This window comes from Lingula anatina, chromosome 9 (genome assembly GCF_051362555.1).
Source record: "Lingula anatina isolate TDL-2025a chromosome 9, LinAna3.0, whole genome shotgun sequence".
Lineage (NCBI taxonomy): Eukaryota > Metazoa > Brachiopoda > Lingulata > Lingulida > Lingulidae > Lingula > Lingula anatina.
In genome coordinates, this window is record NC_141775.1 from 19,305,720 (window position 1) to 19,331,769 (window position 26,050).

At 36.9% G+C, this 26,050-nt stretch overlaps 4 protein-coding genes across 17 annotated transcripts in view; 3 read left to right on the forward strand and 1 right to left on the reverse strand.

Annotated features, from left to right (window-relative positions):
* Window positions 1-26,050, forward strand: part of LOC106168600 (uncharacterized) — a 348,468-nt gene that overhangs the window by 137,077 nt on the left and 185,341 nt on the right. The window lies entirely within an intron of this gene.
* The window catches only part of LOC147760093 (DIS3-like exonuclease 2), a 145,275-nt gene that overhangs the window by 46,163 nt on the left and 73,062 nt on the right, over window positions 1-26,050 (reverse strand). The window lies entirely within an intron of this gene.
* LOC147760095 (uncharacterized) lies at window positions 1,656-23,849 on the forward strand. Its single transcript, XM_086995528.1, has 2 exons — window positions 1,656-3,228; window positions 23,792-23,849. The coding sequence occupies exons 1-2, from the start codon at window positions 1,694-1,696 to the stop codon at window positions 23,847-23,849; spliced, it is 1,593 nt and encodes a 530-aa protein (XP_086851654.1). The 5' UTR covers window positions 1,656-1,693.
* The window catches only part of LOC147760096 (E3 ubiquitin-protein ligase NHLRC1-like), a 111,414-nt gene continuing 100,159 nt past the window's right edge, over window positions 14,796-26,050 (forward strand). Inside the window, exons 1-2 of one of the 6 annotated variants that reach the window (XR_015331030.1) lie at window positions 14,796-15,199; window positions 16,965-18,786. The gene's annotated coding sequence lies outside the window, so the exon portion shown is untranslated. Of the gene's footprint in view, window positions 15,200-16,964; window positions 18,787-21,765; window positions 25,595-26,050 lie in introns of those variants that run through there. The other 5 variants (XM_086995359.1, XR_015331032.1, XR_015331029.1 and 2 more) reach the window with 5 other exon arrangements.

Here is a 26,050-nt window from a genome sequence, read left to right on the forward strand (position 1 = left end):
CGACCTTACACATGTTGTAGAAGAAGTTAGTTGAACAGAAATAATGTTTACTTACATAAATTTCCGTGCTTTTATGCTCTTGTCGACGTCCTATTATTTGCGCATCCTTCGTATGAGTAAATTTAATTTATCATTATTTGTTGTCGCCGGTGAAACTTTGTAAGTTCAAATGAAGTAGAAAAATACCACATTCATCTGCTTTATATATTCTAGATTTTTAAAATTCTAACAGGTGCGTGTCCTTTGTAAGAAACGTTACTGGCTGATTGATGTTTTCCACATATTATCCCAGCCGTAATTCTCTATAGGGCTACCCTGGATGTTTATCACCTCCGTATTACCCGACGTAGTATTACAGGTAAAATGTACACGGCTTGTAAACACATTGCATCAAACTTAGTGATAAACACAAACCTTGAATAAAGGCATCTTAAGTATCCAAATGATGTCCTTTGTTTTTGTCTCCAATTCATCTCTCTTGTGAGTGTAAATAAAATCGTCCCGATCAATTGTAGTTAGGATTGTTTTCTTGTTTGAGTCAATAATGTGTGTCACAACATACGTACACATGTAGTAGTTTGGTGAATTGCCGCTAGAGACCCTTACAATAGTACTGTTACAAGACGGGTTACGTACGTAACTGATATTGAAGTTTAATTTAAAAAGAAATCCTTTAGAATATCCAACTTTAGCAAAGGATGGCCTAGTTCTGTTTGTTTATCTAAAATAAAAGCCCAAATTATGTGTGTTTACATTTTAAAACAACATTAATTAAACCAAAAATGTCAAATCAGTTTTCAGAATGCCACGGAAATATAACTTAGAACAATTAGATGCAGCTGTTTTGTCTGTGCAAGCAGGCACGTACACGTTGACTGAAGCGTCACGCGCTTTTGGTGTGCCAGTAACAACGATTGGTGACCATGTGTCAGGTACCGAATCTTAGAATATACAAGTAGTGACTATAAAAGTAATGAACCGGTGAACAATATACGTGAGCATATACGCTGGTAATGACGGTATGAGTTGCATTTTATGTTCGTATTAATAACAATAAAAACAAAGAAAAACTAAAACGTAAATTGGTTTGTAAATAAAAACGTTTTTATTTTAATTTTATGAGTATTTGTTGTTTAATTCTTGCCTTGGGCAAATTCTCTTTCCTGTCCTGCTCTTAAGGTATATCCTGTTTCACTTCATTTCTCTGTCTCTCTCTTATATGCGTCTATCACAAAAGGAAGACTGAAGTTTACACCTAAGAAAAAACCGTTAATGAACCCAGACGACGAGGAAGCCCTAATAGCCTATGCTATGCTTATGGCTGACTGGGGTTTTCCTCTGACAAGAGACCTGATGGGGCACTTTGCAAAAGGGATCATGAAAGAAAGGGACCCAAATGTGGAGTTTCTTGCATCGGATGGTTGGTGGTGGCGCCTTAGGCAAAGGCACCCCGAGCTCTCTCTAAGAAAGCCGGGATTAATCAATAGGTGTGCCTGTGACTGAAAATAATAATGATTGTGGTAATAATAATGATGGTCATTGCAAATTCAATTTTTTTACAACCTAAAATGTTCACATATGAGTGTGGGCTTTTTTCCTCCATTTAACAAAAGCATTGTGTTAAAGGTACTTAAAGGCAAAATCGCTGTGCTCTAACCGTTCTAGAAAATTATTTTTCAGAGGCAGAGCCGTCATGTCGCAGCCATCCGTTGCAGAATCGCATTTTGATTTACTAAAAGAAACCCTCGCACTGCACAACATTACCGATCCAAGTAAAATCTACAATGTAGATGAGACTTACTTTCAGTCTAAAGCAAGCTCGAAAGTTGTCGCCAAGAAGGGAAAACAGTTCCCATATGAAAGAGAGGTAACCAATGCCAACCATGTTACTGTCGTGGAGTGTGGCAGTGCCGTTGGCCAGCTGCTGCCACCGATGATTATATTCGAGGGCTGTCCCCCAGCACCTGAAGCCATACAGCAAGGGCCGGAAGACGCCCTTTATGGCTCCTCTGAGTCGGGGTACATAGACTCTGACATGTATTTGCAATGGTTTGTCAAAATTTTCTTGAAACACGCCCCCTCTGCCAGGCCCTTGATATTGTTGCAAGACAACTTAGCAGCCCATGCTTCCAAAGGTCTTATTGACAGTGCTAAGGAAAACAACATCATTTTATTTAATATCCCAGCCCACACTTCTCATTTTTTACAACCCCTGGATCAAATTTTTAAAGATCTAAAATTGGAGTATAGAAAAATTGCAAAATCCGCCAGTCTTTTACGGAAAAACCTTCTTATCACTAAAGCAACTTTTCCAGCAATTTTTAAATCTGCTCGAAGGAAAGCACTAACACCAGAAAAACTATCAGCGTCTTTCAAAACTACAGGGATATGGCCACTCAACCCAAAGGCTATAAAGGCAGATAAATACATAGAAAACGACAGAGCACATAAGAAGACAAAGACAAGTGGAGACGTGTGCTGCCTCATATTGGAGTGCAGCGGTGACGACGAAGAGAGAAAAGACCAAACCACTCAGACATATTACGATGACAATGGACAGCCGACAGACAAGACGGACTCGATGACGCAAACAGACTCTACTGACGCGACACCTGTCTGTTACTGTGGTCACATATGCAAGATTGAGCAACACCCAATGGTGAAGATGGGCATAGTGTCTCCAACCATCGCGAAAGTGCTGATTGTACCAGCAGAAGGGGCACCCATGAGAAAAAGAAGATTTGCAACAGATTATAGTAGATCGCAAGTACTGACGTCGGACGAAGTGATGGCAGAAAAAAGAAGAAAAGAGGAAGAAAGCCAAAGGATTGTTCAAGAAAAACAGAAGAAAAGGGAAGATGCCGCTAAGCGAAGGATAGAGAAGGAGGAGGAGAAGAAAAGAGCGGGCGAGGAGAGGGAGAGAAAGAGGGCTGAGGCACACGATCGAAAGGCACAAAAGGCCTTGGAAGTGGAACGGAGAAAAGAATTAAGAAGACAGGAGAAAGAGAAAAAGGAAGAAGAGAAAAGGAAAAGAGCATATGAAAAGAGGGCAAAAAGAATGGGCATCGTGGCAGGAAATTTCTTCATTGAAGAACCGCGGGAAGGAACCGTGGCACCAAGTAGACCTACACCCCGTCGGCCGGCACCGATATGTACCGTATGCAACGGTATGGAGCCACCAAGTACTAGCACAACTGAGTTGGTGGAAGAAGTGTACGAGTTTATTCGGTGTGTCGTTTGCAATGCGCAAGAACATCTTTCTTGCGCGAAAACACCCACATTTTTGGACGTTTTTTTATGCCATAACTGCTGGCAGGCATCAGAATAAAAGAGTATTGGTTTAGTTCTTTTCAACATGTATATTGTTTATTATTATAATTACAGTTTTTCAACGTATTAATATTACAGATAAAGTAATGTACATAAATTTGTGGCCCTTCATTTGCCCCTTCATGTCTGTTGTAAATTCTGTCGTCTGTGATTGTTTGTTTTCTGTCACATTGTTCATCTTGAAATGATAAAATGTGTGTGTATTCTTTTTTCCGTTTTGATTAAAATGGGGCGGTATACGTAATTAGGACTACCTCTGTATATTATAAGATTGTAGTGGAAATATAAGTGGTCTTTGAGAAAAGTAAAATCTTTTATGACCAAACACTATTTGTGAGTCTAGAGTTCGTTCTCAGTACGTTTACTTAAGTTCAATTTCTAATACACTTTCTATAAACATATATGACGCCTTACACGCTTCAGACATCATTAAAAGCCGAATTCGTGAATCGTTTGAACTTTCTTGAAATGCTATGAAAACATGAGACAACATTGAAATATAAATCGAAATAAAAAAACAAAACTTAGTCTTAAATAGCTTTTTTTACTTTAAAAAAAACTATATGCGTGGTTTGCAAAGTCATTTACTTAATATTTTGATAAAAAACGAAGTCCTTCTCAACAGAAAATCATCCAGCATCTTCCCAAGCACAATGGAATGACGTCACGACGCACTTCCGGTTTCCGTCGAGATCTTGAAGGCGTAAGTGTTATGGTTTGCAGTACATTCAGAGCGTTCTATCTCAAAATCTACACAACCAATTGTATTGAAATTTACAACATTTATTCTTTACATAATATCGCACCTATGTGCGAAATCTGAGAGCTTGAGCTTATATACTTTTTCAACAGTGTTCATTCAAATTTGAAAATGAGCTATTTTCCGTCGATTTCTTGAAGGGCAAGTCTAAGTGGAAAACCATTTTACTTTTTGGCTTGAAACTTACAAAACTGATGAATATTCATAATCCGCAGGTCAAGTTCGAAAATCAGCTTGATCGGGTCATTTTTAGGGAAGTTACGCTGTTTTTTCACTTTTTTCAGCATATATGCAACACTAATAACACAATATAAGAAAAACAGATTGGCCAATTGTCATTATACTCACAGGTGTAGTCAAACTAACTAAAACGCAGGTTGAGTTCGAAAATCAGCATAATCGGGCCTTTATTTAAGAAGTTATGCTGTTTTTCACATTTCCTCAGATTCAATTCTTAGGCATGTTAACAGTCTCATTATTGAACTAATAAGATATGTAAAAGTGTTTGTTTGATATTTCCTGCATCTTTACAATATTGTTAATTGATTATGTAAAAATGATGGTAAACTTATTATCGTGTATTGTGTAATAAAGTGTCAAAAATGGGAATAAACTAATATCATTGCAGTTTGTCGGATTCAATCATCCACTATGTTCAGAATCTCAGAATGGAGGAAATTGGACATTTAACACTATTGATATTTTTCCCATCTCATCAATTTTCTTAGTTGGTCATATAAAAATGGCAACAAACTGTTTATTTTGTTTTATGTTAAAAAAATGTTAAAAATGGAAATAAACCCATTTAAGAACAGTGCTGTCTTGTTTACATTTTGGCATTTTCAAGATGTGACTTTGAAGTTCCATGAGCCTGCAGACCTTTGCTAGTCACATTTTCTGAATATCCATGATACTAATATTTTATGATTAAAAATTGATGGTCATTATGCTGTTAAACATTATGTAATATTGCATCAAAATTTGAAGAAACCCCTATTTTGGGCACTGCTCCCATGATGACCATTTAAGAAAAACCATGTCACTTACTGTTTTCAAACTTACAGCTAGGAAAGAAACATGGGACTAAAATACAGCTTCAGTAGGCAGTGCAGTCTGTTTGGTAATTTTTTGTGGCAGTTAAACAGTTTTTTGTGAAAATTTAATTTTTCACATGTTGGCATTTTCAAGGTGTGGCTTTGAAGTTTCATGATCCTGAAGATTTTTGCTTGTCACGTTTTCTGAATGTCCATGTTACTAATATTTTATTAATAAAATTTGATGGTCATTATGCTGTTACACATTATGTAATGTTGCATCAAAATTTGAAGAAACCCCTATTTTGGGCACTGCTCCTATGATGACCATTTAAGGGAAATCATGTCACTTACTGTTCTCAAACTTACAGGAAAGAAACATGGGTCTAACATACAGCTTCAGTAGGCAATGCAGTCTGTTTGGTAAATTTTTCTGGCAATTTAACAGTATTTTGTGAACATTTAATTTTTCACTTATTGGCATTTTCAAGGTGCAACTTAGAACCTCCACGGGCTTGAAGACCCATGCTAGTCACATTTTCTGAAAATCCATGACACGTATATTTTATTTTTAAAAATTGATGGTCATTATGCCGTTAAGCATTATGTTATGTTGCATCAAAATAGAAGAAAATACAATTTTTGGTGCTGCTGCCATGATGACCATTATGGGAAAACCGTGTTACTTATGATTGTCAAACTTTCAAAAAAGAAACACAGGACTAAAATGCAGCCCGAATTGGAAAAGCAGTCTAATTGGCTTCTTTTTCTGGAAGTTATACATTTTAGTGAAATATTCATTATCTTTTTGGCATATTCATTGTGGGACTCTGAGCTCCTATGACATGTAGCCGAATGGTAATCAAATTTTCTACATGTCCATGCTATTTATAGTCAATAATCAAAAATTGGTGATAATTATTCTATAATTTATTATGTAATTTTACATCAAAGTTGACAATAATCTTTTTGCACTGCTACTGCAAACATTACGAAAAGAAAACTGTGTTACTTATTATTATATTTAACTTATAAGTATGATTTTTAGGATTGGCATGCAGTTCAAATTAGAAAGCCAGGTCAATTGGGTTATCATTTATTATTGAATTTTATGCAATTTTGTGAATTTTCATTGTTCTCATTCTGGCACTTTCTAAGTATAAACTTGAACTCTGATGGGCCTGAAGCCTTATGCTTTTACTTTCATCGGTGTTACCTGTTGTGCAAAATTAAAATGTGATGTTGACTGTGCAGTTAAACATAATGTATTACTGCATCAGAATTGGTAGTCTCCTATTTTGTGCATTATTGTTTTGTGCTTTTCTTAAGTTGTGACTTATGGGCCTGAAAGACCTTTGAGAGGGTCAGTCTGTAAATTTCCCTTGGGTATCACAAAGCTAATTTCAGTGTTATAAAGTCATTTTGGCCTATTGAATAGGCCATTAAATGAGATTACATAAAGCACACTTGTTGATATTTCCCTGTAAACTCCCAAAGGTTAAGCTCTCTGCTAGATTAATAATAAGGAAGCAGTGATAATTATGCAGGTAAATTTTGTTTAATATTGCAAATAAGTTTTTAATATATATATATATATATATATATATATATATATATATATATATATATATATATATATATATATATATATATCAAACTCAAAGATTAAAAGTTTGAATAGCAGCTTCATTGGAATTATATTTACCTCTGCCAAGGAGGTTATATTTTCACCCCTTTTTGTCTGTCATCAACATAACTCAAAAAGTTATGGACCGATTTTGCTGAAATTTTCAGGAACTGTCAGAAGTGGGCCAAAGAGGACAATGATCAATAAAAATCAACAATTGCTGCCTTGGCAGAGGTCTGCACTCTCGGAGTGCTTTTCTAGTTTTGTTATGTTTTCCCTTATAAATTTTTCTCAAACACTTGCATTTGTGACTTTTAACTCTCATCCGCCTGAGGCTCTGACATTTCTGTATTTCCACATAAGCAGTTGTATTGTTTTTTATGTCTTTAAACATTATGTTACTTATGTAATATCATTTTATGCACTGTCATCATTTTGAATGAGATTTTCATCATGTGAATTTGAACTCTCATGGTCCTGAAACTGTAATCTTATTGAAGGGGTGAATTGAGACCATCTTCTGGGTCTTCCGGAAGACAGTCAGTTATTAAGTTTATATTGATGTCTATTTTTTTTCTGTTAGAAGACCATCAAAATGGAGGATGGATCAAAATAGATACTTTGGAATACTGTCAGAAAATATCTCTAGGTCCGCTGATGTTATTGACCATTTTACCTGTTGTGCATGATTAAAATTCAGTGTTGACTGACAGTGCTATTATAAGCATTATTTATTATTGCATCAAAATTGACAAAATGATCTTTTTTGCATCTCTATTTTCTGTTTTTTGTCTGTACATTTGACAGCTTTGCTGCCTTGTTTAAAAACCCTAACGATATTTGGTAAGGAGTTGCTTGAAGCATAGCACAGCGTTGCTGTCTATCGGCATCAGGCCGTTAGTTTGTCAATTCTCACGAATTACCCACGAATCGCAAACCCATTCATTTTCCTATGGCAATCTAGCAACTCGTTAAAAATGCACGCATGCGCAGTGGGCTAGGTGTGACGTCATGCAGTGCATTTCTGGGGATGCTGGCGGGATATAAAATCCCCGTCACACTAGAGGCGGAATGATTAAGAATGGCGTCTGAAATACAATTCTTTGTGCATTCCAGGATATTCAAAGAGCATTCTAAAACATTCTAAAAATTCTGAGTCCATTCCAAATATTTTTACCCATTCTTGTGGCCGGGTTGAATGTTTTTGTCATGTCAAAAACTTTGGAAGTGCATTCCAAGAGGAAATTTATTGAATGACATTTGAACAGTATTCTAACTGCACTATGACTGCATTCTAAATATTATCACGACATTCCGACAGCATTCGAAACATTATGACCAGTTACCATTCCTGTGGCATTATTTATACACTATTGGCATCGTGTTACATTCTAAACATGTGAGAAAGTAATTTTAATTAAGTATTTTAGGTATTTCAGCTGTATTATGTTTAATTTTTTTTACATTTCAAACCATCATTGGCAGCCATACCGGGAGCAGTTGACTGCATTTGAGTTCGCTTCATATATCATTCGAGGCACCTTCTTACACACTTCTGCCTGTATTTGGCCAGCAGTCAAACCACACTCGTACGGTATTTGAACTTCATTCGGAATATTCTGACTGCAATTTGAAATTTACTCCCGATTATGGCACGAATTTTTCAATTAATTCATTCTGGCTGGTTCTATCTTGATTCCTGCTGGTTCCGAATAAGTGCGACGGGGGCCTTAAATCGCGTGCCAGTTCGAATATCCCTAGAATGTGATCAGAATGTTTCGAATGTTGTCCGAATGCTGTGAGAATATTTAGAATGTAGTCACAGTGCTGTTAGAATACTATTCAAATGCCATTCGATAATTTTCCACTTGAAATGCACTTCGAAAGTTTTTAACATTCAGGCCGAACACAAGAATGGGTAAAACTATTTGAAATGCACTCGCAATTTTGAGAATGCTCTTTGAATATCCAGGAATGCACAAAGAAATATCTTTCCGACGACATTCTTGTGCATTCTGCCTCTAGTGTGGCAGGGGTATAAGGCGTCAGATGGCGTCTTTGGAATCGTATTCCACTTCTCTTGCTGTAGTGCCTGGATAAGCTGCTGGTTATTAGGCCACAGTGTGTGTGTGTGTGTGTGTGTGTGTGTGTGTGTGTTTAAGTTGCCATGGAGATAATGTGATGTGCTATTTACACTTTACACTGTAATACAGTATGTGGTAGATTTACCTATCAATTGAGAGGGTAGAATCAAGGTAGACACCAAGATATTTGGCACTCCGTATATGAGAGATACTTGAACCACACTATTTCCAATCCTGATAATGAGATTCTGAGTTTACTTTATATTTTGTGGGGGAGAAATGGCCAGAAACTTAATTTCATCGTTAATTATCATTTAAGTCTAAATTTTTTCCTAATTGTCCATACCTCAAGGTCTGAGGCAATAGGTCATCATTTGTTCTATGGCAGCTTCATGGTGCTAAATGTCACAGTGGGTGTGTCACTGAGTGTCATCGGGATATGGTGATATCCTCGGTAAAACACGACAGTGGTGGTCTGTGGGGGGAAGAGATCTGTTACATCTTACGAGCAACGTATATATTATGGAATATACTGCCCTGTACAATTATCATACATAAAAACAAGTTTGAGACACGTCTTTTGCGTCTTTAATTTCAAATTGTCAGACAAAATCGCATAATCTTATAAGGATAATCTTGTTCCAGTTGGTTCAGCTACATACATAGGAAGTTAAGCTTCTCTACATTCATATCTTACTTACAGTACTTTACACTACTTGACCGTGGATATATATACATTGTTCTGCTTTAATTATCTTACATAAAAACAATCCCTTAAACAATGCACGCTATAATGAATGTATCATAGAAATACTCCAAGAGATACTTAATATCTAAATAGACGCTGCTCTGAAACCTAAGCTATGCGTTATATTACAATTGTAATCTAAAGTATATTAACACACACATATATACATGTGACCAACATACATTTACACCAATAGTTAATTAACACACACATATATACATGTGACCAACATACATTTACATCAATAGTTAATTCCACTATTTACATTTTTCACTTTCATTTATTTATTTTGCAAGTTGTTAAACACTCTTTTCTTGGGTCATAAAAGGGGACATATAATGCTACCAGCTAATTGCTTCTTTCTACATAAACCCTGTTAAAATAATATACACTACGTAGGGGAGAGCGGGGTTGGTTGGAACAGTTTTCACCTTTTTTGCGATATCTCAGCAGTCAAAGCTTTCGGGACAAAAATAAAAAATCTGATAGGGGAAAATTATATGCCGCACTTATCTATGAAATAAAACATCAAGTAGGTCTTTTTATTTTAGAGTAATAAATGCTCAAAGTTGGCTCCTAAAACGTTCCATCTCACCCCACCCGCGGGGTCAGTTGGAACAGGCAGTGGGGTGAGTTGGAACAAGAGGGCGAGTTGGAACGCTTGCATATAAATTCAAAGTATAATTCATTTTAAGAGTAGGTTTATCTATATTAATTTCCCAACAAGTACGTGTTACTTTGTATTCGTATCTCCATAGTTTGTAAGCATTTTTTACGTTTACAATTTGCTTTCAAATAGTCTTTTCGATGTATAAACCATATCCAGTTACACTTCATTTCATAATGATAACAAAAGTGGTGTAGTTTAAGAGAAAAGAAATTGAACTCATATAACTCAACCTATTAACAACAGTATGTTAGACCTACAAATGAAAACTGTATCTCTTTCAACTCAACAACTCAGAATCAAAATCGCAGTTCTGACATATGTAGGCCCTACACTTGGTCAACCTTTGTACAGTCTTCATGTGACCACTTTAGACAAACAATGCATTTAACCCATTGCTCTTTTGGTCGGCTGTTAATGAACGGCTCCCCACAAACCAGACATGGCCACTCTTCTTCTGACTCAGAATCGCTGGTCATCTTTAATTTCCCTTTTCTTGATTTTCTCTATTGACTAGAAATCTTAAACTGTTTTTTATTTTTGTTGCGCTTGTCCTTTTTAATTTTGTTGGGCTTGGCCTTTTCTTTTTCGAGTAGCTCATTTTCAGGTGTGTCAGTTAGTACTGCACTGCATTGTTTTCTTCTTTTAATCTTTGGAATGCGACGGTGAGCCTTTGGAAAGGGTCTAATTATTGCTGGACTTGAGCTGTTTGGGGTTTTTCTTAAGTGAGCTTTAGTGTGCTGTAGCACCTCTTCCGGTGAGGGCAACTGAGATTTCAACTGAATCTTTGTCTAAGTTACGAGGTGAATGTTTGTCCTTTCTGGCGGATTTTGTACCGTCGTTCACTAAACATTAACAGCAACCCCCAATCCATTACACAAAACATTTAAAACCACATCGGCAGAATTGGTGTTGTATAGTTTATCCATAACATAGGCTCTCAGCTAGAATATTTTCATTTTGCCGCGAAAAGCAGAGTAATAATCAACATTTCCTTCCACATCTAAAAGCAATTTATCGCAAAAAGCAACTGTGGGCATGCAGACCCCTTTCGACCAAACAGCTAGGAACTGCATTTAACAAGCAATGACCCCCCCCCCCCCTTGTATCTTCTACACGCATGTACATTCCGGCATCTTGGAGATGTTCTATCAGCTAGATTCCGTCTCCAGTTGGAGTTGTACTGGGTTACTACGTTACTACTCTCTTTAAAGTTGAAATTAAAACATTTAGAGAGGTTTAAAAAATGAAAAACACCGTGCGGGGTGGGTTGGAACACCCCTGACAGTGTTCCAACTGGCCCCATGTCAAATGTTCCGACCAGCCCCCATGACGTCATGGCCTACTTATGACACTGTATTTCTTTAACACGTGGGAAGTGATTAAAAAAAACAAAAGCCTTTTGAACATCAAGGTGGCCCTAAACGCTATGCACAATTTCAGTGATATAATCCTTATACTTTAGTTTACAGCACGATGAATGTCAAAAATATGAAAACTTACTTCGAGTAGCGAAAATAAGTTTTTTTCGCATAAAACTTTTACTGCATTTTCGAAACTTCCACAAGTTTACCGGATGAATGACCATGCCACGTGACATTTTTATGCTGAAGGAGCACATGATCGGTCTTGTGATTTAAGAAATAAAGCCAATGTTCCAACTTACCCGCGTTCCAACCCACCCCGCTCTCCCCTACTTACCGTTGTCTTAGGTGATCAGAACTGCAAAATATATACAAAATGCAATATGATTGGCGTGTATTATCATTTTCCTACTTTATTTAGCAACACTCGATCTTTTTGTACTTGGAGTGGTTCATATGGACGATGCAAACATGGCTCGGACTTTCTTTAACCTGAAACACACAAACACATACACATACATGTACTTATTGATAAGGTACGTACTATTTAAAAGTTTAATATAAAAATAAGTGATGTGCGTACATGTATGTCCATTTGTGTGTGTGTGTGTGTGTGTGTGTGTGTGTGTGTGTGCACGAGAAAAAGACATATCTTGAAATCGCGAGCAGCGGACACTTTTGTATTGGCCTTTACAAGCTGATAACAAGTTTGTAGAACACGACGCACAGGCTGCCCTGATCTTACACTTCTTGCCAGTATATCCTACCGCGCATGCGCTATATTCTGGACCTCTTTTACATGCCCCCCCCCCCACCCCAATTCGGCAACTTGAATTCGAACACTGAAAAATTACCTTCAAATTAAAATTTAACATTGCCAAGTTTTGTTTACTTTTAAAGCGGTTAAAAGTAATGCATAGTAATTTGAATGAAGCAAGTAGGAAATTCAAGAAACAATCACATGCATTCACGTCAAATTGGCATAGAGAAATGCAGTTTTCTGTTTCTTCCAAATTTTTAGTTAGAAGGAACTTAATTTTCAAATAATAATAATAATTATAATAATATAGTCTGATTTTTATGATTTCAACAGGTCATTTGACCTTAATTGAACTACATTATTTTGTTGGATCATTTCATAAAATACTCCTCTGCAAGGATAATTCTTTATCAAACAAAAAGCAAGGTAAATTAAATTACAGATGAGGCAAATAAAATCAAATAATGCAATGTTTTAGTAGACGCAGTAATTATATTATAGTGCTCAGGGATTTCCAAGGAATTCTCAGGAATCCAAGCACCCCTTGTGGTCTCTGTATTACTTTTAATGAAGTTATGTTATGAAGATATACATCTATGTGTATACATTTATAAGGCTAGAGACATTGCCCTCAGTTCTTTTTATTATTATTTAATTAATTATTTTATTTCGCTGAAGTTCAGTGGTTAACAGTGTCTGTTTACATATAGGATAATGCTCTTCTGATACAAGTTTGGCCTTTGGGTTTTCTGTACACAATCATCACACCGTAAGTGTTTTAAGAAAAAGTCCTTACATGTAACAGCTCCTTGTACTTTATGTATCATTTTTCTGAAGGGAACCTCCACCTTTCGGGTCTCATTGCCTTAATGGTATGATTCAATCACCCGTCATTATGTCAACCATATATAAAATGGAGCGTGTGTATTGATTCCTGACTTTCATAAGGGGTCTTTCAACCAATTTCATATCAGATACTGGTAGAGAAGAATGAGAAGACCTTTGGTGGAGGGTATAACCACTGCACATGCTTGGCACGTTTATACTCAACTCAAGAGTAAAGTGCAGGGCGCTGCAACTCAAAAATGAATTAAAATATCCGACAATCACTGATGTTTGGGTAATAGAGCGCATTCCCATAGATTTTAGATCGATCTATCCCCGTGGGGAGTCTCACTAGATTACTGTCAGATAATCCGGCTTAAATGTCCGTCCCGCCTACTACAAGCTGTAAGGGGGTAATTAACTACCGTGCGCGTTCGGCTGACTGCAATTTAGCGTAAACCCCCAGGGAGTTAGGTCGATCTAGTTGGATCGATCTAAATCTCTGGGAATGCCCTCATAGACGACGTGCAATTCTTCCTTTATGCAAGGTTAGGGAGACAACAGGGATTTATGGTTACAAACTGAAATAATATACCTGGAAACTTATCTGAAAACTTAGAGCAAAGATGTATTTAGCCTGCAAGTATGTAATATCTTCAAGATTATAAATCCATTACTCAATAAAAACGCCGTTAGAATGAAAAGTATAATGGTAATAAAATTAAAACGCCACACAGGTTACACAAAGTGACAAGGAATCTTATTCGTGGCAATTACTTATCTCTATGGATCAAGTCACAGCAGTACAACGAGTTATTTCAATAATTGTATCCCCACTCAGCAGCCACTGCATTGGTAGGTACACATGTATGCTAGTACCTGTTATACAACGAGTTATTTCAATGACAGTATCTTCTCTCAGCAGCTACTGTGCTGGGAGGTACACATGTATGCTAGTACCTGTTATACAACGAGTTATTTCAATGACAGTATCCTCTCTCAATAGCTACTGTGCTGATAGGTACACATGTATGCTAGTACCTGTTATACAACGAGTTATTTCAATGACAGTATCCTCTCTCAGTAGCTACTGTGCTGGTAGGTACACATGTATGCTAGTACCTGTTATACAACGAGTTATTTCAATGACAGTATCCTCTCTCAGTAGCTACTGTGCTGATAGGTACACATGTATGCTAGTACCTGTTATACAACGAGTTATTTCAATGACAGTATCCTCTCTCAGCAGCTACTGCGCTGGTAGGTACACATGTAGGCTAGTACCTGCTTTAAACACGTATGACCTGGTTAGTGGGATATTGAAATAGGCAGGGACACATGGAACATCAGTTGAATAAGTGTAGGCGTAAATCATAATTTCCAACAACATTTTCTATTACAAAATGTGCAGGTAACTCAAGTCACCTTGTTAAGATAATAGCACGTAAAGAGACCTTCCCGCCATTTCCTAAAAAAAAAGGGAATTCCCGCCCTAATGTCGTAGATTGATATTGATAGTTTTCTGGCCAATAGATGTGATTGTAACATTACATCCTAGACACATTTCCTGACACGTGTACCGTAGGTATGTGGGTTTTTACTGGTCACAATTTGTCGAGCATGATGAAATACCTTTAACTGTTTAACGCTGCAGGCAAACATGCATCAGTTTATCAGAGGTATGGTGCGACAATTGCTAAGGGTCATTTCTGCCTTGTGTGAGAACGTTTGAGATAAAGGACATTAACGCTAAGAGCCGAAGGTTTGTTTCATTTAAACTGTATATACTTGTCCACACAGAGCACTTGTACTCGCTGACTACTTGCAGGAACAAAGTAACCACAGCAGCTATCAGAATAGCTACATGTGAGCTATATAGACAATCTGCGGGTAGCCATTCCTCACCGAATCAACGGCATATTGAACCAGCTACGACATATTGAACGGCATATTGAACCAGCAACGGCATATTGAACCAGCTTCGATGTTGCCCCCTTCTGGTAAGTATATAATATGTCAATTTTCACAGTTAATTCCATCTCTCTTGTATTATAAGTATAGACTCCGGTGCGGATTATGGACCTATATTTGACTTTAATTAATTTATCACAGTCTGTGTATACAAGCGACTTAAAACTCGCCTCTGATACTCTGATACCTGCGTCTATGATAGAGCTTAACATGTTTCCCCTATATCATTGGCGTCATTTATCAGTGGCGGATTGAGAGGTTGTCAGGGGGATCCCTTCGATTTCTAAAAAAAGAAATCACACCAATGGTCTCCTCTTGAAATTAGCCAAGGGGTGGTTCGGTTTTGCGTGCCCGGATCCCCCCTTCAAATAATACTGGATCCGCCCCTGATTAAAGATGGAAAATGCTAAAATAATGGCTCACTTGTGGCGTACTTAGACCCCGGATTATGGGAGGAAACGAAAGTGCGTTGATAACGTTGCGTGAGGTACATCAGAAGAATGCCGAGCACAACAGAGGGGGTTTTTCTGACAGTACATCAACACAATTAGCTCATGTACTTGTACAATTACTTCAAATCTAGGTCTAACAGCACAATACAAATTGCACAATACAAAATGACGAATATGCTATGGGCCCGATAGTCGAATCCTTTGGTGTACTTTTCTGTAAGTGATAACTACAGAATGCATCCTTTAGCGTTAGAAAGGTAAAATTGACTTGGTTGCTACTTCCGAGACATTGAGCTTTTTCAATGTGGCCGTCAGTTTTGTGGGGAAAATAATAATAAAAAAAAAACAACCAGATATACTTTATTTGTAGCTATCGTCAATATATACCCTGCATTTTTTCCTATCAATGTGGTTAGTTGACCAGGCAATAGGAGCAGTCAAATCGACATCTATTCTCTTGTGACCTTGACCTCTACTGTCAGAGGAAAGGAAAATGACCCGCGTGAATATTTAACGGAGTCATTCCCTACCAACACGTTAAGGTCATGTGGGCCTTATTACATTTACACACACAACATCTTAAGGGTGACGTTATTTTTGCGATTTTGGGGTAAATTTGAAGAATCACGATTCTCAAATTTCTTCTTTACCTGAACAGCCATGAACACCGTTTTAACGTCATTTTAATGAAACATTGTAGTACTCCATAACCCTGTCAGAAAGTTTTATTCAGATATTATCGTTGATAAAGCAAAATAGTCATTTTTATTTAGTGAGCTTATGTAAATAAGGGCTTCTTATCACATTATAAACTATTTTTTAAAACCAAAATGATGGAAAGGGGATTGTAGGCCATTGACATGTGGTCAACTATGACAATTTTCATGATATAATTTTGTTCAGTGATAACGATACGCCCCAAACCGATTGCTATCCCACCTCAAAATAGAAAGGTGTTCGATTGAAGATTAAAGCTTAGAGTTGCCTTCTCTTAAGCACTGAAGAAAAAAGCTTTTAAGTTGCCTATGCTTAACACTTCTACGAGAAATATTACGCCAATATTCGATGACATTTTATTGCTTTAAATCATCAAAGATAGACGCGTAATTGAATAATTAAATGCAGGGAAAAATCTCATTGTCGGTTTCCAGATGTGCTTAAAATACCCCTAAGCTTCGTCAGCTTATTTTTCCCTAACATCCAGCATGCAACTTAACAGCCCGAGTCATATGTAGTGGCGTTACCACTTATTTAGCAAGCGGTGACCCCGCCAGACGCAACGCCTGCTCCATTAAAAAGCTCTGATTTTTTTTTTTTTTTTTTTTTTTTTTTTGTGAATTAGGTATGACTTCCTTTGTCCTTTCAGGTAAGTTTTCTAAAATATTTATAGGTTTGATAGTTTCCCTACACGCATAATAAACAAGGGAAGGTACTGCTACAGGGGGGGGGGGAACACAAGCTCAACGTTCACCATTTCTAGGAAAAGTGATCTTGAAGGCCTGGACCTCGCTGATTTTGAGAAAATGTTAAACAATGAAAGAACTATTAACTTAAACACCGTTCTAAAACGGTGGATATCCTTTTGTTCACAATGTTGTTTAAAGCCATGCGCTTGTCTTCAAACAGTTAAAACCCTGAGCTAAGAAAACTAAGTTGCAAATATAACATCATTTCCATCTATTGCTAATGCTGCAGGGACAACTTGTAATGCAAACAGGGAATTTGTTTTCGCTTATCTGCCATTGTGTTATTCAAGATCAACCAGGTCGTTGTAAAGGCAGTCTTCTAAAAATAAGTTCTCTTTTATTAAACATACCAAGGTACTTGTAGGTAAAGGTATGCGGGGTATGGTATTATTTTCTGCTTACCTGCAGACGGGGATAAAAAGAGAGTTAACCTCTATAACCAAGATACTTTGATCAGGGCATGGGAATTTTATTGACGACAGAGCTGGGTGTAGTGATGCTCTTTGCCTACGCCTCTTGATGCAGAATGGTATTGTGACAGTTAGTGCTCGTATGTTGAAGAGCGGCATAATACACTATCATCTGAGCAATATATGCAATATATAACACCTTGTGCATCAGAGATGTTTTGGCATATATCTTGAGAGGGTGGTTGTGTATCATGCCACATGCATAGCGAGTGAATGTACTATTAGACGCAATTAATCTACATCTGCGGCTTAATAAAAATAAAAGTAATGTCTACATACACAAAGATATTAATAGGTGCACCTTTTTTGCAATCGACATGGGGTTGGGAGACTCTTACTAACTCTTTTACTAGCTTCATAGATGGCATTTTGTAAGGCGAGTGTTCCAAAAAAAACAATGGGTTATTTTCAGCTGACCTATTACGAGCCACATCATTGATATCAATTCTGCACCATTGCCTGTCAAAATCAAAAATCACGGGTACTTTCTCAGCATAGATACAAAAGATATTATCTGATCTCTTTGCCAATAACAGAGAAAGAAGCTCCCATAGAAACGTCCAATTGCAACCTCACGCCCATTTACTGCAGTTACATATAATTACCTTTGGCTGCATTTAGAACAGGGGACTAACTAGTCCGTGGGTCAAATATGGCAACCCACTAAAAGCTTGCCTTCTAGTCCGCTTACAGACACTGAATAAATTTCCCGTGAGAAGTATTCAATTGAGCTGGTCATATTTGATCCGCTGTTGTGAATGCGACCTACAGTATATATATCTCCTGCTTTGCGTTATTAGGCGAGGGGATAACAGAAAAAATCTCAGCTAAGAAATTGACTAATATGCTCTGTTAACCTGCCTGCGAATATTTTCTGTCCTTTAACAGCTGTCCAGATCGCCGAGAAAGGTGAACTTTCCCCATCTAAGACTGGGTTCCCATCGTAATAGCTGGATCAATCTGAGTCTGCGGGACCTTTTTTCTAAAATGCTTTCACTGTAATAAGATTAATTGTCTGGCACGCCCGCATGGGTACCAATGGGATTATTAACTATGATTAATTACGCCCTAGCGGCATGATTAGGCGTATCAAATATCTTAGCCGTTAACACTTAAAGCAATAAAGTGAGAATTTCCCTGAGCTAGATCGTAGGATGGATTTGTGGGAATGCACCCTATAAGAAACAGATCGCTACAAAAATCACCCTATCTGTTGTAAAGTACTTAAAGGACAATGTTCATGTAAAAATCCATTTCTCGAATTTTGAAGATACAGCACTCAATCTATACACTAGAGGTATGTTTTAATCGATCCCCGCCATTTAAAAATTATGAAAACAATCTATTAGTAGAAAAAAAGCGTTTTAGTAAACCTCACCTCAATATGCAAAAATGAAGCAACAGATCTGGGTCACGTGGTACTGTGACGACAATCACGATAAAGGTCTATGAGACTCAACTGAGCTGCAGGTGCATACAGACGGAGAAGTTAAGGAAAGTTGTGTTGAACGGAGTTGAGGAATTTTCGTTATGCCTCGGTGTGTTGCCGTGGGATTCACCAAAATTGCAGCTCTCGCTGACAATCTTTCTTTGTCTGTGACGGTCTTCCGTGACTTACTTACTAACTTCGGTGACAATAGTTGCGATGCTCTAGATCATGGTCACCTCAGGTGGTTTAGATCATATCAAGAGCTGGTAGTCTTTCAGATTAACTGTCATCAGTTGGCAAACTTACTGATTGCTGATGCATTTTAAATGCATTGTAGTTGACCAAAAGCTCGTTTACAACAAACCTGTTAATTATGCACCGCTGCAATTCCCAAGCCAGGTAATAACAGGTAAGAAACTCGTCTTGGTGGGCTTTCATATTTTTCAATATATCTCATTTATTTCATGGGGTTATTTTATTGGTATTTGTAAATGACGTTAAATATCAATACTTAAACAATTAAGTTCAAACACGGTCGCGAACATTAATAAAAGAAATTGCTCTCAGGGTATCTTGAAGCTTCCGTGGAAGAAAACGTGTTGAGGAAAAACAGGAAAAAGAGCGTTATATTAAAGAAAAAATGGGAACTGCTATAATAAAATGGTTCGTTATCCTAATTCGTTTATGCTTTGAGGATTTGTTTCTGAAGATTATTTCATCTGAAATATTAAAGAATTTAAAAGATTGATTATTTTATAACTTGAAACGCAAATTCTGCGTCAGTACGCAATTTTTTTTTGCAAATTTGTAAGCTTATAACAACGTGCTATAAAGATCTACTCAAGAAAAAAATTTGCTTGGGTAAAATTGAGTACGGAATGAACTGGAGACACTTGGCTTGTCATTTAGTTTACACGAAAATATGTCAGGTAACTTTATACTGTCTTTGAAAGAGTAAAGATTGAAAGATAATTTTAGACAAACTTTGACGGGGGAAATACCTACAAAGAGTAATGGGCTATTTCGCCAACATCTTGTTAAAAATTTTACACTGCAATTCTATTCAAATAAGCTAAGGAACTAATTGCCAAATTAATACTCTCATCACATAACAGGGGGTCAACCAGACCTGCAAAAATTGTACGCACATATTTAAAAAGATTACAAGCACATACAGCAAAATGTAGACTTACGCAAAACATGAAGGACAGCGTAATCACAGCAAATGTACCTCATATAGTAGCTTAATTTCCATTAATAATAAAATCATCATTTAAGTCAAAAATATTCTTGCGATTTAATAACTATTTTAATTTACCCAGAACGGTATATTTATTTTAAAGGCGGTTAACTGAAATATAGTTTTATGATTTGTTTGTGAAAATTGCCCATGTCACCCTGTTAGTTTGGAGGTCTAAGCTGGATCAAGTCCGTGTTAACATTCCTATGAAGTTTTGCAGGAAAAATTCTTCCTTTCTTTCTCTAGCTCCTCGATAAACCTGGTGTTCAGATTTTATCTAGTACCCCCAGGTCTACGGGAGCTGCGCTTTGTAACTAACGCACAGGTAGATTTTTACCTGAGATAACTGGAGAAAAGCTTAGATAGAGAGTGCGTTCGATACAAGCAAGACAAATTGAATGCCATTTAACCCTCTAATTAAGAGGTAAAGGAAGTTCCAGGTAGATGGATGATTAAGATAGGACTTGTAAAGGTAACGGGCATTGTTTACCTCAGTTTAATAAAAGTATGCAAGACGGAGTGTCAGCGGTTTAATAAAATAAATTGAATTTCACAAATAACATGGACCTCATATGCAATAATCAACATTTCCCTTAACTCATTCAAATGCAGTGTTTTATACAACTTGGGATAACCATAATGAAATGCTTGTTAAAGAAATGACTAGACGGGAAATGGTTTTACACAGCTTCACGAGGATTTAGACCCCTCGGGTAAGAGATTTGAATGAGTATAAACTTTTATCAGAAGCCAGAGAAGTCATCTTACAGGTAGACAATGCAGCTCAGTTTGACAGCTAAGCACGCTCTGTTCTCCAGTGGCTCGATTGTCGTCATTGGACCACGTGACCACGTAGCTCATTAACTCCCAGGCCGAGCAAATAGGACGTTTTTTAAAGCCAAAAATTTACAAAATGAGCTTTTAATTTGTGTATTTGGATAAAGATATCGTTAGTTGGGCATGTTTTCTGAAGAATATGTTCCGTTCAGGCCATTCTGACGGCATGAAGCAAACCCTTTAAACTACAGATTGTTATCGGGGTGGGGGGGGGGGAGAAAATTGTTGTTTTTAAGTTAGTGTTTTGAAGTCAAATCCCAAATAACGTAAAGGCAAATTTAACGTAAAGGAAAAATAAAATCAGAAGGAAGTCATTTAATTGCGTTCCCATAATCTTGTCGTTCTAGCAGAACCGTTCCATCTCAGTAGGGATTTTCTCTAAGGCGAACTCAATTTAATCAGCTGGACCCCTCGCAAGGTAACATGAACAACATGATAGACCACAAAGTTTTCCCGACTTTACCATAATACTTTAAATTACGAGGTGGCGTGTCAGGCATTTTAGGCGCTTAAACTGAATGCAATTTAACGAAAATCCCCGAGGAGTTAGATTATTCCAGCTTGTACGATAGGGTTATAAAAGCACTTCCTGAGAGAATCTCCTGGTATAATTTGGAAGTGCCCCCCCCCTTTATGACGCCGTTTAAATCACTTTGACAGCTCTCCTGGCATTAGAGAAAATCCTGTAACCGAAAACTAATATAGCTGCAGCGTCACCATCTGGACAAAGCACATCTATGTAATTAATAGTATTTTTGGGATTTTTTTAAACAGCAATTTAGAACAGGGACATTATTTTTATGATTTTATCCGTTTCGCTGTCACCCACCTTATAGGGGGGAGGGATAACCAGTGGCTCACATGTGTCTATCGACATTAGTATTGTCTCTACACTGCAAAAAAGAAGGTACCCAGATAGCAAGCATACGTTGGGCCAACGTAGGGGAATCGTTGGTTTGTTGGCACATAGTTGGCGTTGGTAGTAATACGTTGGCCCAACGTTGGCCCAACCACATCATAATATGCACAACATAACTGCAATATGCTCACGTTGGCCTAACGTTGGGCCAACGTGTGCATATTTGTTGCATACGTTGGCCTAACGTTGGGCCAACGTATCCAATTAACAACTCAATAGAAATGAATAATGTTTCTGTTATAATAAAAATGTTTCTGTTCACAACTGAGAATCACATGTGCTTATGTATTGATCAGTAACATATAGTTTTTAGGATTAATTATTTTTTATTAAGAGTTTGTCAAATTCCTTGGGCTAAAAAACAGTGTTCTACTTTTATTTGTCTTCCAAGCTATATACTCTCATATATATATTTCATTTTGTCTTTTTTTCTGAATGGATATAGTATATAGTACATAGACTTCACCTATAAAAAAATCACTGAGTGAACAGGTTTATATTTTTAAATAATGCTGTGAAACATATTTATTATTATTGCTATTATCATTATTGTTATTGAAATCAGACAAATGATTGAAATCTTATTATAATGTACAATTGCACAATATATAAATTTTAAATTTTATAGTTAGCATCAATTGACTTTTGATTAAAGTACACTGGTAACTTTCACTGGACCAGATTCATTACAAGCCAGGTGTTTATCTTAACTGTCAGTTTGATATAAACAGTTTGCCTACTGCCTGCTCAAACAGGTCAAACAACTATACATAGCACAGTCTTAAGCGCGCTGACCGTTGAGCCAATTCAAAAATCTAAGCCAGAAGGTCAGAAATGTTCTAAGGAAGAGGCAAGAATTACGGCTGAAAGCATTGGTTTCTGGATATAAAAAGAAGACATCTTTTTGGAAATTAGAAAATGAATAGATAAAGAGACAGGATAAGAAGTGAGCATGTACTGGTAAGTGACTTTTTAATTGTGTATTTTCCCATTATTTACTGATGCACCAGGATCCATACAGCCTTGAAAAGTGTTCAAATTTAGTCCAGCACTTTGGACTAGTTTAAATGTAACTAGTTTAAATGGCTCTAGTTTAAATGTAACTTTGAAAAGTACTTGAAAATGCTATTATGCTTGAAAAAGGTTTGCATTTCAGCATTTTGTCTTTATAAAAATATTATTTAAAACTTTGTAGTTTATTGAGATGAATACAGACAGTAATTCACAGATGGGGGTAATACCTTTTAACACATCATTACTTGTACTTTTATTTTCAACTTTTCATCATCAATGTGTTACAAAGACAAAGTTTAAATGAAATGAGTCCTTTTTCCTTTGGTATGTACACTTTAATATAACTGTATTAATGTATAACTTGCCCTCATTAGTTAAAATCATTGAAAATGATTTGAATTAGAGCCTTAAAAGTCCTTGGAAGCCAATTGTTCTCATGTGTCTGTATGAATCCTGGCCAGTAAATTCTGTGATAGAGTTGTTGGAATGATTAAATGATGTGGAATTTAGTGGTACATTACAGTTGTCTAAAAACTGAATTCATGGTCAAGTATACACGTAAGAACTAATTTAAATAAATCACTATAAATTACTGCACACAAGACACACACTTTTAAAGTTAAGATATTGGCTTTTGCCTAACTTAGAAAAGGTGGGGAGATTATCATATAATACACACCTACTAGTACTAGTTTGTATATGAAATATGTAATGGGGGAAGAGGTACAGTCATGTTATGTATCATACCAATTCTAGCATTATATTTCAAGTGTTTTTAATATTTAAATTTGTAGGTGCAGCACACTCTTCTGTGACTGTTCAGAAAAAGATGTTGAAGATACACCTAACTAATCGTGCTTTGCCAAAGATCATGCAGGTGCAGGACAGGAAAGAGAGAAAAAAACACAAGATTGAACTCATATGACCACTGATTTGATTTTTAAATAGACAATGTCTGAGATTTTGCCTGATGGAGGAGACTGTGATTTTATAGACTTGACATATAACTTATGAAAGTTCCTATGAAAAGCATCTTACCTGACATTAACAAGGGTTTCAGGTTTAAAATTTAATTTACTGAAAATGTTTTTAAAAATTGAAATGGGGCAAAAAAAGACTTTACTAGTAGAAAATTGCCTTGACTCCAGGAATAAGGTGAAAAGTCATAGGACTGTTAAAATTTTTTTGATGTGAATCATGTAACAATTGATATAAGACACATTATTAATGTTTAAATTTAATATTATAATATCTATTAAAAATTTTCTTTGTTGTCTTTTTGTATTATATTTCAATTCACATATCATTATTTAGTTGGTGTAATGTATTTGTTTTATGTAATGTTATGAATTAATTAAACAGTTCAAAATATATCACTAATCTTTTTGTTTCAACTACAATTATTAATTGACAATTTTCCAGGTGTAGTGTAAATGATCACAGGCAGATCAAGTCCTCTGAAGGATTCATCCCTTAGAAACCTTGCCAATTTTTCAGCCATATCTTGCAGTTTGCAGATTTCAGATGCTCAAGATATTTCATCAGGACATTGATCTGCCTGTGCATCAGATGTGTAATTACAGTGCCCTACTACCTATGTGATTCCAAAAAAAAGATTTTGCCTTTAGCTCAATGTTGGGTTACTGTAAATCACTGTGCCCCTGGTTTTAGGTTGGGTCATAATTTGTTGTGCAAATTGCAGATAACTTGGTGACCAGTTGGCCTACCATTGGGCCAACGCGGATACATTGTTGGTTTGAGGTTGGGTAATTGTTGGACTGATGTTGGTTATTAGTAGAACCAACGTAATTGCACTGTTGGTTACAGGTTGGGTAATTGTTGGACCAATGTTGGTTATTAGTTGGCCTAATGTAGGGCCAACGCAGTTTGGTTGGGTAATCGTTGGACTGATGTTGGTTATTAGTAGGACCAACGTAAATGCACTGTTGGTTACAGGTTGGGTAATTGTTGGAGCAATGTTGGTTATTAGTTGGCCCAATGTAGGGCCAATGCAGTTTGGTTGGGAATACGTTGGCAATGCGTTGGCATTAAAAAGACGTTCAGCCAACCGTTGGCCAAAGTGAGCACTTAGATGGAAACCCAACGTTGGGCCAACGTTGCATGGTCAACCAAGGCAACGTTGGGCCAACGTTGGCCCAACGTATGCATGCTATCTGGGTATTGGCAAGCTATTGCAACATACGGTTTTCGCAACGTCAGCAATTATTTCATATTTTCAGATTACATCGCCTTTTAAAACTACCCTTTGCTATCAATGCAACAATGTGAGAAATTGGGGAGTAGGTATTCAGATTTGAGTTGTCTGACACGTCCCCACAGAAAGGGGAAAGAAAAGTGATCACGCCAACATGATGTGATGTGTATTTATCTTTAACGTGTGAATGCAGCTGAACAATGTGAATGCAGCCGAATATCACCTACATTATATCACCTATCTTATATGTGTGTAAATAAAGGCCGAGTGCCAGGTCGGCACTTGAAGTTTAAATTGGGATTTGAACACCGCAGTCGTGTTTGTGTCTACATGTCATGGCGGAGGATAACCCATGTGGATGTGATGAAATACCATTGGGGAGGTACAGTTTATAGCATTTATCTTTATTGGTCATCATTTCGTAAATATTGCTGAAATACAAGGTTGGAGTAACATTTTTATAGTACAATTATCTTTATTGGTCATCATTTCGTAAATATTGATCTCATGGTCAGGCCAGTGTGTATCATTGCGCTTTCTCGCCACTACAGTACAACCAACGATTCATGCAGGGTAGTCTCCGCTAAAAATCTGTCATTGGACCGTTTCCAATCGCGATCTGTCATTGTAAAATCAGTGATTCTCTTACAGCAGGTTCCGATTGCAGTCTGCCCTAAGAGAATTTACCGATTCGTTTGTTTCCTCAGCAAGTAAAAATGCAAAATAGATTATCTGCTTTTTAAATGTCCACTTTATTAAAAATGTCATACTGTCTGCAGGTTTTATTGTAATGGGTTTTAATATACATTGTAAATGTTGATCTTATGGTTAGGTCAGT

Bases quoted from the DNA above. Each gene is read 5' to 3' on its own strand.
- LOC147760095 (XM_086995528.1), top strand. From the start codon at position 1,694: ATGTCGCAGCCATCCGTTGCAGAATCGCATTTTGATTTACTAAAAGAA. The intron at 3,229-23,791 runs GTGTGTCGTTTG...TTAAATTTGTAG, and splicing joins GAAGTGTACGAGTTTATTCG to GTGCAGCACACTCTTCTGTG.